Raw genomic sequence first — 15,772 nt, 5'->3', positions numbered from 1 at the left:
TCAAATATCTTGTCCTAGTACATAAAACTGATGTGCCTTTATTGAATTTTTGAATTATAAGTTTGGACCCAAATTCTGGGGGGAATCAATGCAAATATTCAATAAATTTATTGGATACTTGATATGAAGAGTTCTTGTGTTAAAATCCAGAAAGACTTACCCAAGTTGTCCTCACTTTGAAGTTACCTGTGCAAGATATCGGGGCAGAAATCCTGTGTGAGGGGACATGTCTGGGGGATGTGTGTAGAAACAAGACTCAGGGAATGATCAAGCTCAAACGTGTGTCCTCGGCTTTAGCAGCAGCCACAAGTTCTTACTGAGAACTCTGGGACTTGGGCTTTCCTCTGAGCTGCTCAGGGTAGTTGGGAGATGAGGAAATGGAAGGATACATTTGAGCCATCTGATGTGACTGCGCATTTCACAAGAGAGAACCAAGTCCAAAAGAAGTAAAAGACTTTCCCTAATGATCTCTACATTTTCTTTTCTCAAGATTTATTTATTTTAAAGGCAGAGTTACAGATAAAGAGAGGGAAAGAGAGAGAGACAAAAAGATTTTTTTTTCCATCTGCTGGTTCATTCCCCAAATGACTGCAATGGCCAGGGCTAGGCCAGGTCACAGCCAGGAGCCTGGAACTCCATCTGGGTCTCCCACATGAATGACAGGGGCTCAAGCACTAGTGCCGTCTCCCCCTGCTTTCCCAGGTACATTAGCAGGGAGCTGGATTGGAAGTGGAACAGCCAAGACTTGAACCAGTACTCATGGGATGCTGGCATTGCAGGTGGCAGCTTAATCCACTGCACTATAACACTCGGCCCAGTGACCTCTACATTTTTTGCTCGAGTACATTTTTGGTCATCAAGAGGCCTGGATTTCCTACAGCCAACTTATATTTGATCAAGGATCTAAAGCAAATTCCTGGAGCAAGGACAGTCTATTCAACACATGGTGCTGGGAAAATTGGATTTTCACATGCAAAGCATGAAGCAAGACCCCTACCTTACACCTTACACAAAAATCCACTCAACATGGATTAAAGATCTAAATCTACTACCTGACATGATCAAATTACTAGAGAACATTAGAGAAACCCTACAAGATACAGGCACAGGCAAAGACTTCTTGGAAAGGACCCCAGAGGCACAGGCAGTCAAAGCCAAAATTAACAACTGGGGTTACATCAAATTGAGAAGTTTCTCTAATGCAAAAAAAACAGGAAAGTGAAGAGGCAATCGACAGAATGAGGCAAAATATTTGCAAACTATGCAACCGAAAAAGATTAATAACTAGAATCTACAAAGAGATCAAGAAACTCCACAACAACAAAACAATCCACTTAAGAGATGGGCCAAGGTCCTAAATAGACATTTTTCCAAAGAGTAAATCCAAACGGCTAATAGACACATGAAAAAATGTTCAGGATAACTAGCCATCAGGGAAATGCTAATCAAAACCACAATGAGGTTTCACCTCACCCCAGTTAGAATGGCTTACATACAGAAATCTACCAACAACAGATGCTGGCGAGGATGTGGGGGAAAAAGGGACACTAACCCACTGCTGGTGGGAATGCAAACTGGTCAAGCCACTATGGAAGTCAGTTTGGAGATTCCTCAGAAACCTGAATATAGCCCTATCACAAGACCCAGCCATCCCATTCCTTGGAATTTATCCAAAGGAAATTAAATTGGCAAATAAAAGAGCTGTCTGCACCTCAATGTTTATTGTAGCTCAATTCACAATAGCTAAAACCTAGAATCAACCTTAATGCCCACCAATAGAAGACTGGATAAAGAAATTATGGGACATGTACTCTATAGAATACTACACAGCAGTAAAAAAAAAAAAAAAAAGAAATCCGGTCATTTGCAACAACATGGAGGAATCTGGAACATCATGCTGAGTGAAATAAGCCAGTCCCAAAGGGACAAATATCATATGTTCTCCCTGATCGGTGACAATTAACTGAGCACCTAAAAGGAAACCTGTAGAAGTGAAACAGACACTATGAGAACGACTTGATCAGGCCTTGTCTTGACTATCCAGGAACAACTTACTATTTTATTCCTTTTAGTATTCTTTTGTTCTACTTAATACTATTAGTTGAACTCTTTAATTAAAACAATTATTCTTAGGTGTTTAAATTTAACTGAAAAGTGATTGCTGTTAAATATAAGTGTGGGAATAAGAGAAAAGGGAGATGTACAGTTCGGGACATGCTCACTATCCCTAGTGGTAGAGTTAGAAACGTGCCGGGGGATTCCAATTCAATCCTATCAAGGTGGCATGTACCAATGCCATCTCACTAGTCAAAGTGATTAGTTTAAGTTCATAATTGATCATAAAGATAGGATAAAGTGTCAAAGGGATCACATAAACAATACTAGTGTCTGTTAATACTAAATGATAGAATTAAAAAGGAGAGAATAATCCAACATGGGAAGCGGGATACACAGCAGACTCATAGAATGGCAGATGTCCTAAACAGCACCCTGGCCTCAGAATCAGCCCTTAATGCATTCAGATCTGGGTAAAAAGCCCATGGGAGTTTCTCAGGCATGGAAAGCCAAGACACTCTGGCAAAAAAATGACCTAAATGAAAGATCTCTGTGAGTGAGATCCCAGTGGAAAGTACAGGCCATCAAAGAAGGAGGTACCTTTCTCTGAAGGGAGGAGAGAACTTCCACTTTGACTATGGCCTTGTCTAAATAAGATTGGTTTCTGTGAACTCAAGAGGCTTCCATAGTCTTGGCAGCTCATGACAAGAGCCTCGGGTGATTCCTGATGTCATAAATAAGAGTGTCAATTGTTAAATCAACTACAGGAGTCACTGTGCACCTACTCCCCATGTAGGATCTGTGTCCTTAATATGTTGTACTATGCAAATTAATGGTAAAACTACCACTCAAACAGTACTCTATACTTTGTGTGTCTGTGTGGGTGCAGTCTGTTGAAATCTTTACTTAATATATACTAAGTTGATCTTCTGTATATAAAGATAATTGAAAATGAATCTTGATGAAGAATGGGAATGGAAAGGGAGTGGGAGATGGGATGGTTGCGGGTGGGAGGGAGGTTATGGGGGGAAAAGCCACTGTAATCCAAAAGTTGTACTTTGGAAATATATTAAATAAAAGTTGAAAAAAAAGATATATTAGGTTGCAATAAAAAAAAAAGAAGAGGCCTGGCCGGCACCATGGCTTACTAGGCTAATCCTTCGCCTACGGTGCTGGCACCCCGGGTTCTAGTCCTGGTCGGGGCGCAGGATTCTGTCCCAGTTGCCCCTCTTCCATTCCAGCTCTCTGCTGTGGCCCGGGAAGGCAGTGGAGGATGGCCGGAGTCCTTCGGCCCTGCACCCGCATGGGAGACCAGGAGAAGCACCTGGCTCTTGGCTTTGGATCAGCGCAGTGCGCTGGCCACAGCAGCCATTGGAGGGTGAACCAATGGAAAAGGAAGACCTTTCTCTCTCTCTCTCTCTCTCACCCACTATGCTTGTCAAAAAAAAAAAAAAAAAAAAGAGAGAGAGAGAGAGAGAGAGAGAGAGAGAGAGAGGGAGGGAGGGAGGGAGGGAGGCCTGGATTTAAAAACACTTGGAGGTTGGCCTCATTCAGAGCCACAGACTCAAGACTGAGTTTCAGAAAGGCCTCTCTGAGAGTCCTCAGGGCCTCCCAAGGATAGTTCATGTGCCTTTTTGTCCACCCCCAGGTAAATGCTCTGGTTGTGATGCCAGCTCAGCTCTGTGGCTGTAAACTTAACACCAAAGGATGTGGCTAGGGTTACCATGCTGGTGCTCTCAAAATAAGTGTTAAATGCTGAGAACAATGCCCTTCTTTGTCTCCTCCCATGATGCAGTGTGCTGGACCCACAGCATGGCCATCCATGAGAGCCTTGCCCATGACTTACTCCTTGCCCTCTCAAATCTGCAGTGGCGTCAGAATAAAGGCAGTGAATTCAGTTCAGAGCACAGCCTTCACCCCATAAGAATTCTGAGCATAGAAATTTTGACTGCTGTTGGAAAACAGGCACAAAAAATTGGGCAAGCACAGGCTGACAGACAGGCGGAGCTGCACTTCAGAGCTGAAGATTGATGAGATCAATTTTGAAGCCTTTCTGCTTTCATCTTCTGGGTTATAGATGTCAGCCCCCCTCCACCCCGCCCTTTGCCTCTAAGCCTCATGTTTCAAACTACATCCTTCCACAGTTATCACAGCATCGTTTTATATAACCCACGGAATTCAAGTCTCTTTATGATAAAGCAGCGTTTTAGAACTTGTGGTCTGCTACAGATCTAATGCAATTCGGTTGATTCATCAGGGAATAAAACTTTAAAAGGCAGCTAGACTCAAAGTTAATACAAATGCTTAAAGAACCAGCAGTCTGATTTTTATATTTTAGTTTTGAAACGTATCAGTAAGGCACTACATTTATCAAATAAATATTAAAAAAGACTTGTCAATTTTATATTATTAGATTTATCAATAAACATGTGATGTATGTTGCTGTATCAATAAGTCTTCTAGAGAGGAGAACCCAAATGGTCCAGCTAATGGAGCCGTTAGGAGCCCCCACTGTCTGACTTAGGATTTGGCACAAAAATATCTGTTGGATAAGGGGATAGACATATGACAAGACAGAACAGCACAAGCATTTTCTAATCAACTGTGGCTGTAGACTTAACACCAAGGGGTGTGGCTGGGGTTACCATGCCTGTGCCCTCGAAATAAATGTTAAATGCTGAGAACAATGCCTTTCTTTGTCTCCTCCCATGATGCAGTGTGATGGACCCACGGCATGGCCATCACACTGATCATGATCATAAAGTCATTTCCCACTTGAAATAACCAAGGAGGCTATTTTGAAGCCTTGCTGAAATATTTCATCTGATAAATACGATCTGACTTTATCCAAATTAGTCTTTTAAAGCTTCATCCTTCTGTTGCACTGTCGTAAAAGCAAGCATCAGGAGAACAGTCAGGAACACACCTTCTACCGTCTACACCCTCACCTGCCATGTCGATGGCGAAAGGCCTGTCTGCCCTCCAGCCGGTGTACCAACCAACGACTTTGCCGTTTTCCACCAATGGACGTTCATAGCGTCGTCCGCCAACCAGGCCCACTGGCCACACAGAGACCTTGCGAGTTGTACGCATCTGTAACAGGGAAAGAGATGAGTTAAGTTTCCTTAGGGGGAAAAAAAAGGTGGAGGGAGCGAATGTGCTCCACATAAAAGAAATAGGAGGGCACAGTATATATTTCAAAGGTTGAAGGTTTCCAAAGAGAATCTTTCTGTCAATAACTTCCACCCAAATTCATCACTGTTGGGCTACCCAGTGCCATCAGCTCTGTACTTGGTATAAATTCAGCTGGTGACTCAACGCTTAAGAGAAATAAGATGACTATCACTTATTTGAAGGTCAGTTGTGACTATCGAATGTTTTCTATTTGTGTTAAAGTTGACTCTTCTAAACCATGATTCATCTCTTTGGAAGTGAGAAGGTTTAATTCCCATTTAGGAATTTCATGATTCAAGGAGAGCAAAAACTCGGTCACAGGAGCCACAGAGTGTCCTTTGTCCAAATTTTTTATTGCAACAGAGACACAGAAATCTAGGCTGGGAACATTCATAATGGAATCCAAACACAGTACAGACACCAGGCATCCCCCAAAGGGAGAAAAAAAAAACCACATGCATCTTAACAGTTCCAACAGAGTGAACTGGAGAGGACGATGCATCACACAGGCAGCAGGAGTAGCTGCTCCTCTTGCTGCACACACTGCTAGACACAGCAGAATTTGGTTAAATACAAACCTCAACTGAATACTTGCTGGCTTTCTTTGAGGGGAAACACACTCACAAGAAGTTTGCTGACTCCAGGCAATAATGTTGCAGAAAATGGTTACCATCTTTCCTGAAGGCATGTGAAGAAGACTCTGTCCCTTTCTCAGACAAACATACCCCATGCTAGAGCCCATAGATTGGAACAAGCTAGATTTAAGATCCACTCACTTTTATGGCTTAACGTCCCTTGGACAGCCCATAACCTACATGGCTGAATGAAGTGGCCCTCAGTGTTTAACTTTTATTGCTATAAAACTGAAGGGGGTTGGGGGGGGGGTGGTTGACACAGCAGTTAAGATACCCATATCAGAGTGCCTGCTGAACTCTCAATTCCAGATTCCTGCTGGTGTGCACCCTGGGAGGCAGCAGGTGATGGCTCAAATACTTGGTTTCCTGCCACGCATGTGTGTGACCAAGACTGAGTTCCAAGTTCCTAAGCTTCACCTGGCTTGGCCCCAGCTGTTTTGGGTGTATGGGAGTGAATCCGTGCATGGAAGATCCCTGTCTCTGTCATCACTACAAGAAAGATAATTGACATATCCAGCACCTCCAAAAGTATTCTTTCTCCCTTTTACACCCATCCCTCCAGTCCTCCTTCATATCCCGCAATCCCTAGGAAATCACAGATTGGTTTGAATTTTCTAGAATTGTATATGAATGTAATCATTCACCATGGGGTTGAGGGTGGGAGACGGAGTATGGCTTCCGCCACTCAGCGTAATGACACATTCAACCACTGTAATATGTATCAGTAGGTCATTTCTCTTTTTTTTTCTTAGACTTTAAAAAAAACTTTGAGGACAGCAAGAGACAGAATACTCCCATTCTGACTCATTCCACAAAAGCCCGCAATGGCCAGTAGTAGGCCAGGCTAAAGTCAGGAGCTGGAAACTCAATCCAGGTCTCCCAAGTAGGTGCCAGGGACCCAACTAAACAAGCCATCACTGCTGCCTCACAGAATATACTTTATCAGGAAGCTGGAGTGAGGAGGCAGAGGCAGGTATCAAACTCAGGTACCCTGAGATGGGATGCAGGCATCGTGACTGCTAGGCCAAACACCTGCTGAATGGTATTCTATTGTGTGGATACACTGCAGTTTGTTTTTTCTCCTACTGATGGACATATGGGCTGCTTCAAGCTTGTATGATTATTTGTGTGCAGTTCTGTGGATTTCATTTTTTAAAAAAATAACTAGGAGTAAAATGACTACATCATTTAGGGGATGGTCATTTAACTTCTTGCAAATGTTTATTTTCATCAACTTGAAAGGCACAGTGAGTGAGAGACAAAGACTGACTGACAGATACAGACACACTTCAAATGGCCAAAGCAGCTGGATCTGGGCAAGACTGAAGCCAGGATCCAGGAACTCCACCCTGATCTCCCACATGGTGGCAGAGGTCCAGACACTTGGGCCATTTCCCACTGCCTTCCAGGCACATTAGCAGGAAGCTGGATTGAAAGCAGAGCAGCCAGGACTCAAATCCATGCAGTGATACAGGCTGTGGAAAACAGTGGCTTAACCTGTTGCACCACAATGCCAGCTCCCCATTTAGCTTTCATAGGAACTGCCAGATTGTTTTCTGAAGTCATTGTGGCATTTTAATTACTCTTACCACTGTCTGACAATTTCAGTTCCTCTACATTTTCACCATCATTTGGCATTGTCAGTCCTCCAATTTTAACAATTCTTTATTATTATTTTTTAAGAGAGCGAGCGAGTGAGTGAGAAATTTCATCTTCTGGTTCATTTCCCAAATGGACTCAATGGCCAGGACTGGTCCAGGCCAAAATCAGGATCCAGGAACTCCACCCTTGTCTCCCACATCGGTGGCAGAGGCCCAAGTACTTGGGCCATCTTCCTCTGCCTTTCCAGGCACATTAGCCGGGAGGTGGATCAGAAGTGGAGCAGCCAGAACTCAAACCAGCACTCCAGTTTCAGATGCTGGCATCCCAGGCAGTGGCTTAACCCCTGTACCACTGTGTCCCCTTCCAATTATAGCAACTCTAATAGGTGGTGTCTCATGATGTTAATTTCTATTTTTCTAGTGATTAATGAAGTTGAACATCTTCATATTCTTACTGCCAACTGTATCTCTGGTAAATGTTTGCTGGGATCTCCTGTCTACTTTTCAAATTGGCTGTTTTTGTACTATTGAGTTTTGAGAGTTATATATTCTGCATTCAAATAGTTTATCAAATAAATGACTTTAATATTTTCTCCCAGTCTGTGGCTCACCTTTTCATTCTCATAACAGTGTCTTCTGAAGAACAGAAGTCTTTAATATTGATAAAGACCAATTTAGCAATCTGCTCCTTTATGTCATATTTTTGGCGTTGTAACTAAAATATTTTTGCCTAATCCAAAGTCACAAGGACTTTCTCCTACTTTCTGGGAGTACTGTAGTTCTAATACTGTGTTCTATTATAAATTTAAATGATGACCCATTTTCATATATGAGATGATTGCTGAGTAAAGGATTTTTACTCTTTGTATATGGATATCCAATTATTTCAACTTCCTCTAATTCTCTCGGAAAACTGAACTGCTTTTGCACCCTTGTCACAAATCAGTTGTGCATATCTGAAGGTGTATGTGGGTTTATTTCTGGATGTCCATTGGTTTATTTGGTGATATTCATCCCACTACCACACTGTCTTGATTTACCATTTATGAAATGAAAGTACTTCAAAAATTTGTGGGAAATGGAATTAAAAGCTAAGTATTGGTGCAAAAATTTAAATTTATACATAGTTTTTCATGACATGTATATTCTACCAACTTTAAAAAAGTAACTATTTATTTACTTGAAAGGCAGAGTTAGAGAGAGAAGCAGAGACCAACAGAGAGGTGTTCCATCTGCTGGTTGACTCCCCAAATGGCTGCAAAGGCCAGGGCTAGCCCAGGTGAAAGCTGGAGCCTCTTCTAGGCTTCCCAAGGACTTGGGCCATTCTCTGCTGCTTCCCAGACACATTAGCAGAGAGCTGGGTTTGAAGTGAGCATCCGGGACTTGAACCGGCTTCCATGTGGATGCCGGCACTGCAGATGGCAGCTTAAACCTCTAAGCCACAGTGCCAGCTCCTCTACCAACTTTTCTAAGGTCCCTTGTGTGATGGTGTTTAAAAATTTTCGCAACAAAATAAACTTCTCTTTTAATTCCATTTTCATCAACTGTTGAAGTACCCTTGTAATTCTGGGAATCAGGTACTGTTAGTCTTCCAACTTTTCCCCTCATTTTCAAAGCTGTTTTTACTTTTGTGGGTCCTTTTCATTTCCAAATGAAATAGAGTCAGTTTAAAGCAAATATCCAATGAGACACATTGAATCTACATATTAATTTGGTCAGAATGCCACTTTACCAAGAGCAAGTCTTGTAACCTAACAACAGGACTTCTCTCTTTTTTTTTTTTTTTTTGACAGGCAGAGTGGACAGTGAGAGAGAGAGACAGAGAGAAAGGTCTTCCTTTTGCCGTTGGTTCACCCTCCAATGGCCGCCGCGGCTGGCGCGCTGCGGCCGGTGCACCGCGCTGATCCGATGGCAGGAGCCAGGATCCAGGTGCTTTTCCTGGTCTCCCATGGGGTGCAGGGCCCAAGCACCTGGGCCATCCTCCACTGCACTCCCTGGCCACAGCAGAGGGCTGGCTTGGAAGAGGGGCAACCGGGACAGAATCCGGCGCCCCGACCGGGACTAGAACCCGGTGTGCCGGCGCCGCTAGGCGGAGGATTAGCCTAGTGAGCCGCGGCGCCGGCCCGACTTCTCTCTTCTTTCACTTAGGTCTTTACTTTCTCTCAGCATCATCTCTCAGGTGATTTCATTCTTGAATTCATATTAACATTTAAATCCTAGATTTTTCTCTATAGGTAGGACAAAAATCCAGGAAACTTACTAAGCACCTCTTCCCAACTCACTCCACCTTCAGGTTCCTATTCCCAACCTTAATGCAGAAAATAAAAACATTTCAATTTTTTGTCATATATAAAACATGCTAAATGCCAAGAAACTTGTTACATCTAATACATGCTTTTTAAGTGAACAGAATGGCTTCATAGCTGTAAGGCACTAAAAACAGCATTATTGTTTTTGAAGGCATTTTCATAAAATGGCTATGATTTTTCAGTTGCTAAAATGCTTTTGACCGGGACACTAAATTTTCACATCTTGAAAAACTGATGACCAGAACCCATCTCCGGCATCTATACCCTCTTGCAATTATATAATATTGTGCCCTGCATACAGCAGGTGCCAAATAACTCTAACGAAGTATTGAAGCAGCAGGTGGAATTTAAAGGTGGGCCCACCTGTGACAATCAATCAGCTTGTACCTGAGCCTTGCACGAGAAGTTCTAATCAAAATGGGACACAAACAATAACAGAATCACAAATAAAAACATTTTTAAAGGAGATGGAGCGAGATTGCTGCTAAAGAGAACAACTGTGGGACTACCATGAAGGGAACGATTAACTTGGCCGTAGTAATTAAGCAAGTTTTATGGCCAATTTTTCACTGGAGGTACACCGTGAGAGATATGTAGGCTTTTGCCCACAGAACATAGAATCACCTAGGGTTCTAGGTAATGAGAGGCAGCAAAACCTCACATTTCTATGCCAGTTTCATGCTAGAAAATGTAGGCTTTGCTTAGCATACTCTGAATTTTGGAGCACAGCTCAGTGAGTATTTGTTCACGTTTTATTTTTTCCGGACAGGTTGGGTATTACAGGGGAAGCAGTAATGACTTAAATGCGGGTGATGTGGCAGGATTAGGTTTCTAAGTACACTAAGTTTTTCAAAGCCTGCCATTTTCATAGTTAAAACACTGTAAAGGATTCAGATGCCCTGCTGTCTATGCACCGCTCTGCGCTGCGCTCCGAAGGGCGTCATCACAGAGATAGGCACACAGCCCTTCTGCACATGACCACTGTCCTATGTAGAGCGCGCCAGACATTTCAAAGGAAAATAGCACAGCTATTTACAGAGCTTCGGCATCTCACCCGCGGGATCTCTCCTTTGTTCTGTGTCCTTTCCACTCAATCTATGCTCTTTAAGGATTCCTTGGCAGCCACTTTCTCTTCTAAGAGGGGGGAAATGTAGCAAAGATTGTGACTGTTAAAAATGGAATTACCTACATATAACTAAAATATTCTCAGTCTTCAAAAGCTTTCTTAATACAAAAATAGCACTGACATAACAGGCATCACTTCAGGGCCTGGGGTGAGCCCCAACCTACAACAGAGGAGTAAAGCAATGGACTGTAAGATACAGAGACAGCAATCACGTATTTTTAAGAGTCACAGTATGAAAACCAGATCTAGCCCCCAAAGGCACTCTGTTCCCACTTGCTGAACACCAGTGTCATGATCTTTCATTAACCAGACAGGGCTTGTGTACCAACGCTGACCAGCTGAACTCACGTCCAGAACCATTTCCGGAGACACAAGGCTTGTAAAGGACACAGGGTACATTTGGTGCACCCCGCACTCCTCGGCTGCTGGTGCTTGTGTGCTGCATTGTCGTCTTTCCTAGGAAAAGGAGGAGGCAGATAACTGCTCTGCCCGCCCTGCCTGGTGACCCTCATCAACAACCAGCTCCGGGTCCTCTGGCCCACTTTTCCTTCTGCGGCTCTAAGCTGTGTCCTTTTGGTGCCTCCACAGGAGATGACTAATTGCCAGCTTCAGGGACGGGAGCACTTCAGAGGATCACATGCCAGGCACTCATCAGAATGCCCTTAGAGGAAAGCAGAAACAAACGCCTTTAGCTTCCCTGAAGACACAGCACTAGTTGAAACCTTGTTTTATTTTTTTCCAAAGGAAAATGAATAGTTTTTGATCTTCTCAAATTTAAAATGCTATGGGCAACTTTAAGGAGTGCAGTTATAATAAAAGATGTGATACTGTGTCTCCTGTTCTTTAAACTTACCGGTTTCAGTGGCATAACAAAAACCAACACATCTAACAGGACCAACAAACTAAAGACACAAAAGAAAAAGCAGAGCAAATCTGGGGAAGATTTTAATAGAGAGGCCATGATCAGGAAATGAGGGTCCCTTTCAATCTCACTGTTCACAAACATCCAATCTTCCAACACAGGATGACATTTATATGATCCAACATATCCATGACTTCTCTTTGGAACAGCTTGAAAATGAGCACCATGTCTGCTCCTGTCCTTCCTCTTCTTTTTTTTTTTTTTTTTTTTTTTTTTTTTTTTTTTTTTTGACAGGCAGAGTGGACAGAGAGAGAGAGAGACAGAGAGAAAGGTCTTCCTTCGCCGTTGGTTCACCCTCCAATGGCCGCCGCGGCCGGCGCGCTGCGCCCGGCGCACCGCGCTGATCCGATGGCAGGAGCCAGGAGCCAGGTACTTATCCTGGTCTCCCATGGGGTGCAGGGCCCAAGCACCTGGGCCATCCTCCACTGCACTCCCTGGCCACAGCAGAGAGCTGGCCTGGAAGAGGGGCAACAGGGACAGAATCCGGCGCCCCGACCGGGACTAGAACCCGGTGTGCCGGCGCCGCTAGGCGGAGGATTAGCCTAGTGAGCCGCGGCGCCGGCCCCCTTCCTCTTCTTGCATCTGCCTCTTAATGATTTCTCCACCCATTTCCTGCAATGGCTGTTACTCAGCCCATTGCTGTTCCTTCCACACAGTCAGTGTCCTTCATGTAACTTTCTATCGTCTTGGACATAGGTATATATATATATATATATATATATATATATATATACCTATTTTGATTTACACGGAGTGCCATTTCCACCATGTCACCTTTGAGGTACACAAATTATTTTAAGGAGCTAAAAGCTCCAGAAAGCAGAAATGGCCTTAATGCTATATTCTCAATCCTTCTCCTACCTTGTTGGGTTGAAGATTGACTTTCAAATTTTTCCTATACTTCCTTTAATTTTGCATTTATTTTGCATATTTTAACTATTGAAATAACAAACTTTTAAAAACTTAGTGTACTGAGGAATGTAATCCTACCACATCATCTGTATTTAAATAGTTATCACCTCACCTTTCTCTCATGCACATAATGTGTGTCCAGTCCGATGCTAGGCCCCGTGCAAGGCAGACAAGGTCCTTGTCTCAGGAAGCCAACATTCTGAGAGAAAGCAAGGACACAACTAACATAAATTCAGTTACTTAATTCCTACGTCACTAATGGCCATGAAGGAACTGGGTGGTGTTATGAGAGTTATTGACAAAAATATTACCTGATCTGGGATCTGTTGGAGCTTCCTTGAGGGCCTGATTAGCACTGACCCTTGAATATAGAAGACCAAACGCCTTAAAGGAAGAAAGAAAGTCCAGCCCCGCCCCAGGTCTCTGAGAGGAACACTCTGCAGCCTTATCCCTGGGTTTATTAATAAAATAGAAACATTTTGGATTGTGGACCTTGAAGTAAGAATTTACTGATCAGTAAGAATGCTCTATGTGGTAATAGATTAGAATTACAGACACCAGTATGAACTGTATTTAGCTTAATATAGGCAGAATTGATTACATACAGGTATACTCATAGATGTATGCTATACCAGGCTAGTGTATAGACCCATGATTCCCAGTTGTGCATCTTGGAAGCATGGGCACTCTAGTAGCAATGAGCACACCTGTCGCTCCCCCATTCGTAGAGGAACGACACTGGACCATGCGCTGTTCTTTTGTCCGGCTCTTCCTGGGTTAGCTGCCGGTCCCTCACTTGCGGAGGAACAATGCTGTCCCGGGTTAGCTGCTGGCCCCTCCACCTCCGTGGAGGGGCAGCACCCCCTGCCGCTTTCCCCGCTTCTGTGGAGGAGTGGCACACCGCTGGCCGGCTCTCTCGGGGGCTGCTCAGATGTTATCCGGATGTTCCTGGTGCATGTTGTCTCTCTCCTCCTTTATAGTCCTCTTCCACCAATCCCAACTGTGCTACCCACATGCTGAGCACGCTGCTCTCCTCCAATCAGGAGCAGGATCAGCTCCTGCAGGTTATTGGTCAAACTGGAGGCAGCTGTGTAGAAGTTGTTTGGTCTCTCTCAGCGCCATATTGTGGGAGAGCAGATGCATAGAATAAGTCTTAATTCCAGTAACTTAGTCTAGTCTCAGTTGCTCCCCACAACACCTGGTTCACAGGTCCTGGCTTCCAGGACAATGCTGCAAAGGAATTAGATCTGCTTGGTAAAGTAGCTGATTTTAGGACTGGGGCAGAAAATACACATGGTGAGCTTGGGTATCCTATATAGCCAGAAAATAACTAAGTGCCAAAAAAGAAAACAAAAACAGAAACAAACAAAACAAGCTCCCACATTGATGGGACATGTACAGGGAACACAGGAGTCTGCCGAAATGGTTCTCACAGGCCAAAGCTGGAATAATTTGAACAATAAAATAGTCTTTGATTACAATTCGAAGTGTACAACAGATACCCATGAGTTCACACTGATATAAACAAAGGATTGGATAAGTAAATAAATAGATGAAGAATAGATAAATTTTCCAAGCAGAATTCCAAGTATTTATGTAGCTATTTGTACCTCCCACAGGGAATTGGAGCACATTTCTCCAGTCTTCAGGTGGGGGCTACACAAAGGGATTTCCTCCCAGAGCACAGCATGAAATACAGTGGGGGGTGCCTAGCTCCACAGTGAAGAAATCTGATCTGTTCTCTCTCTGCTCCATGATCAAGGTTAACATCAAGAGTGCCAAATCACGCTGATAGTATGTATCCTTGATGTTATATAACCAGAAAGACACATATCCTCTGTGACATTTTCTTCTAAAAGGATTCAAAGATTCTTACAGAAATGGCTGATTCTAAGAATGAGAAATGAAATACACAAGATGAACCTGGAGTGGTTTGCAGTACAAGAAACATAAAATAACGGAATTCTCCCTACACAAACCCTTGTGGATGGGAGTGCATCAACGGGACACAGGCATCTGAAACAGCTCCTGATGGTCAAGGTGGAACAACACAACCAAGAACATAACGTTGGTGACAGGTACTCTTGACATAATTTTATGAAAATGGCACACTAGACCCCAGTAAGAAACCATAATCACACTCTAATCACGAGAAAAAATATCCAATAAATTCCATTTGAGAGGCATCCTACAATATACCAGGCTCCTGAAAACTGCCAAGGTCATCAACAACAAAGAAAAGCTGAGAAATTGTCACAGTCAAGAGGAGCCTAAGGAGATCTAATGACTAAATGTAACGTGGTGCCCTGGATGAGGTTCTGAAGCAGAAAAGAGCACTGAGTGAAAATGAACATATGATTGAAGCATGGGATTTAGTTACTGTTGGTCAATTGATTGTATGGGGTGGGGCAGTATTGTGGTGAAGCAGGTTAAACCACCTACAACACCAGCATCCCATATGAGTGCCAGTTCAAGTCCCAGCTGCTCTACTTCTGACCCAGCTCCCTGCTAATGTGCAGATGATGCCCCAACTGCTTGGGCCCCTGCCACTCAAGTGGGAGACCCAGATGGAGTTCCAGGCTCCTGGTTTCTGCCTGGCTGCTGCAGCCATTTGAAGAGTGAACCAGCAGATGGAAGATCTCTAACTTTTCCTTTCAAATAAAAAAAGTGTATCTTGTGTAGCATACAAATGTAAAACACTGACAATAGAGAAAATTGGGCATGAGATAAGGGTATATGGGAACCCTCCAGTATCTTCTCAATATCTTTTAAAATTTAAAACTCTTCTAAAAATAAAGCCTATTATGAAAAAAAAATCCAATCCGAAAGCACCTATGGCAATCAGTCCCTCTCTACTCACCTCTATCATGTAGGAGCCAGGCTTATTCTCTAGACTGTCAATTTTTTACTCATTTTCCATTTTTTTTAATTGTGCAGATGAATGGTTACAAGGTAAAGCATGTAGCCACAGGTGACTCTATAGAAAAGTTTGGTTTGGTCTGCACAGATCTTCTGTGTTTTAATTGAGATCTATTAAA

General features: G+C 43.3%; 1 protein-coding gene across 1 annotated transcript in view; it reads right to left on the bottom strand.

The window, feature by feature from the left end:
* The window catches only part of B3GAT2 (beta-1,3-glucuronyltransferase 2), a 97,390-nt gene that overhangs the window by 32,295 nt on the left and 49,323 nt on the right, over positions 1–15,772 (bottom strand). Inside the window, exon 2 of the mRNA XM_002714531.5 lies at positions 5,004–5,148. Coding sequence (XP_002714577.1) covers positions 5,004–5,148 — 145 coding nt within the window. The remainder of the gene's footprint in view (positions 1–5,003; positions 5,149–15,772) is intronic.

Source organism: Oryctolagus cuniculus, chromosome 5 (genome assembly GCF_964237555.1).
Source record: "Oryctolagus cuniculus chromosome 5, mOryCun1.1, whole genome shotgun sequence".
Classification (NCBI taxonomy): domain Eukaryota; kingdom Metazoa; phylum Chordata; class Mammalia; order Lagomorpha; family Leporidae; genus Oryctolagus; species Oryctolagus cuniculus.
Note: the sequence above shows the minus strand (reverse complement) of the source record. Positions and strands in the feature narration are given on the sequence as shown.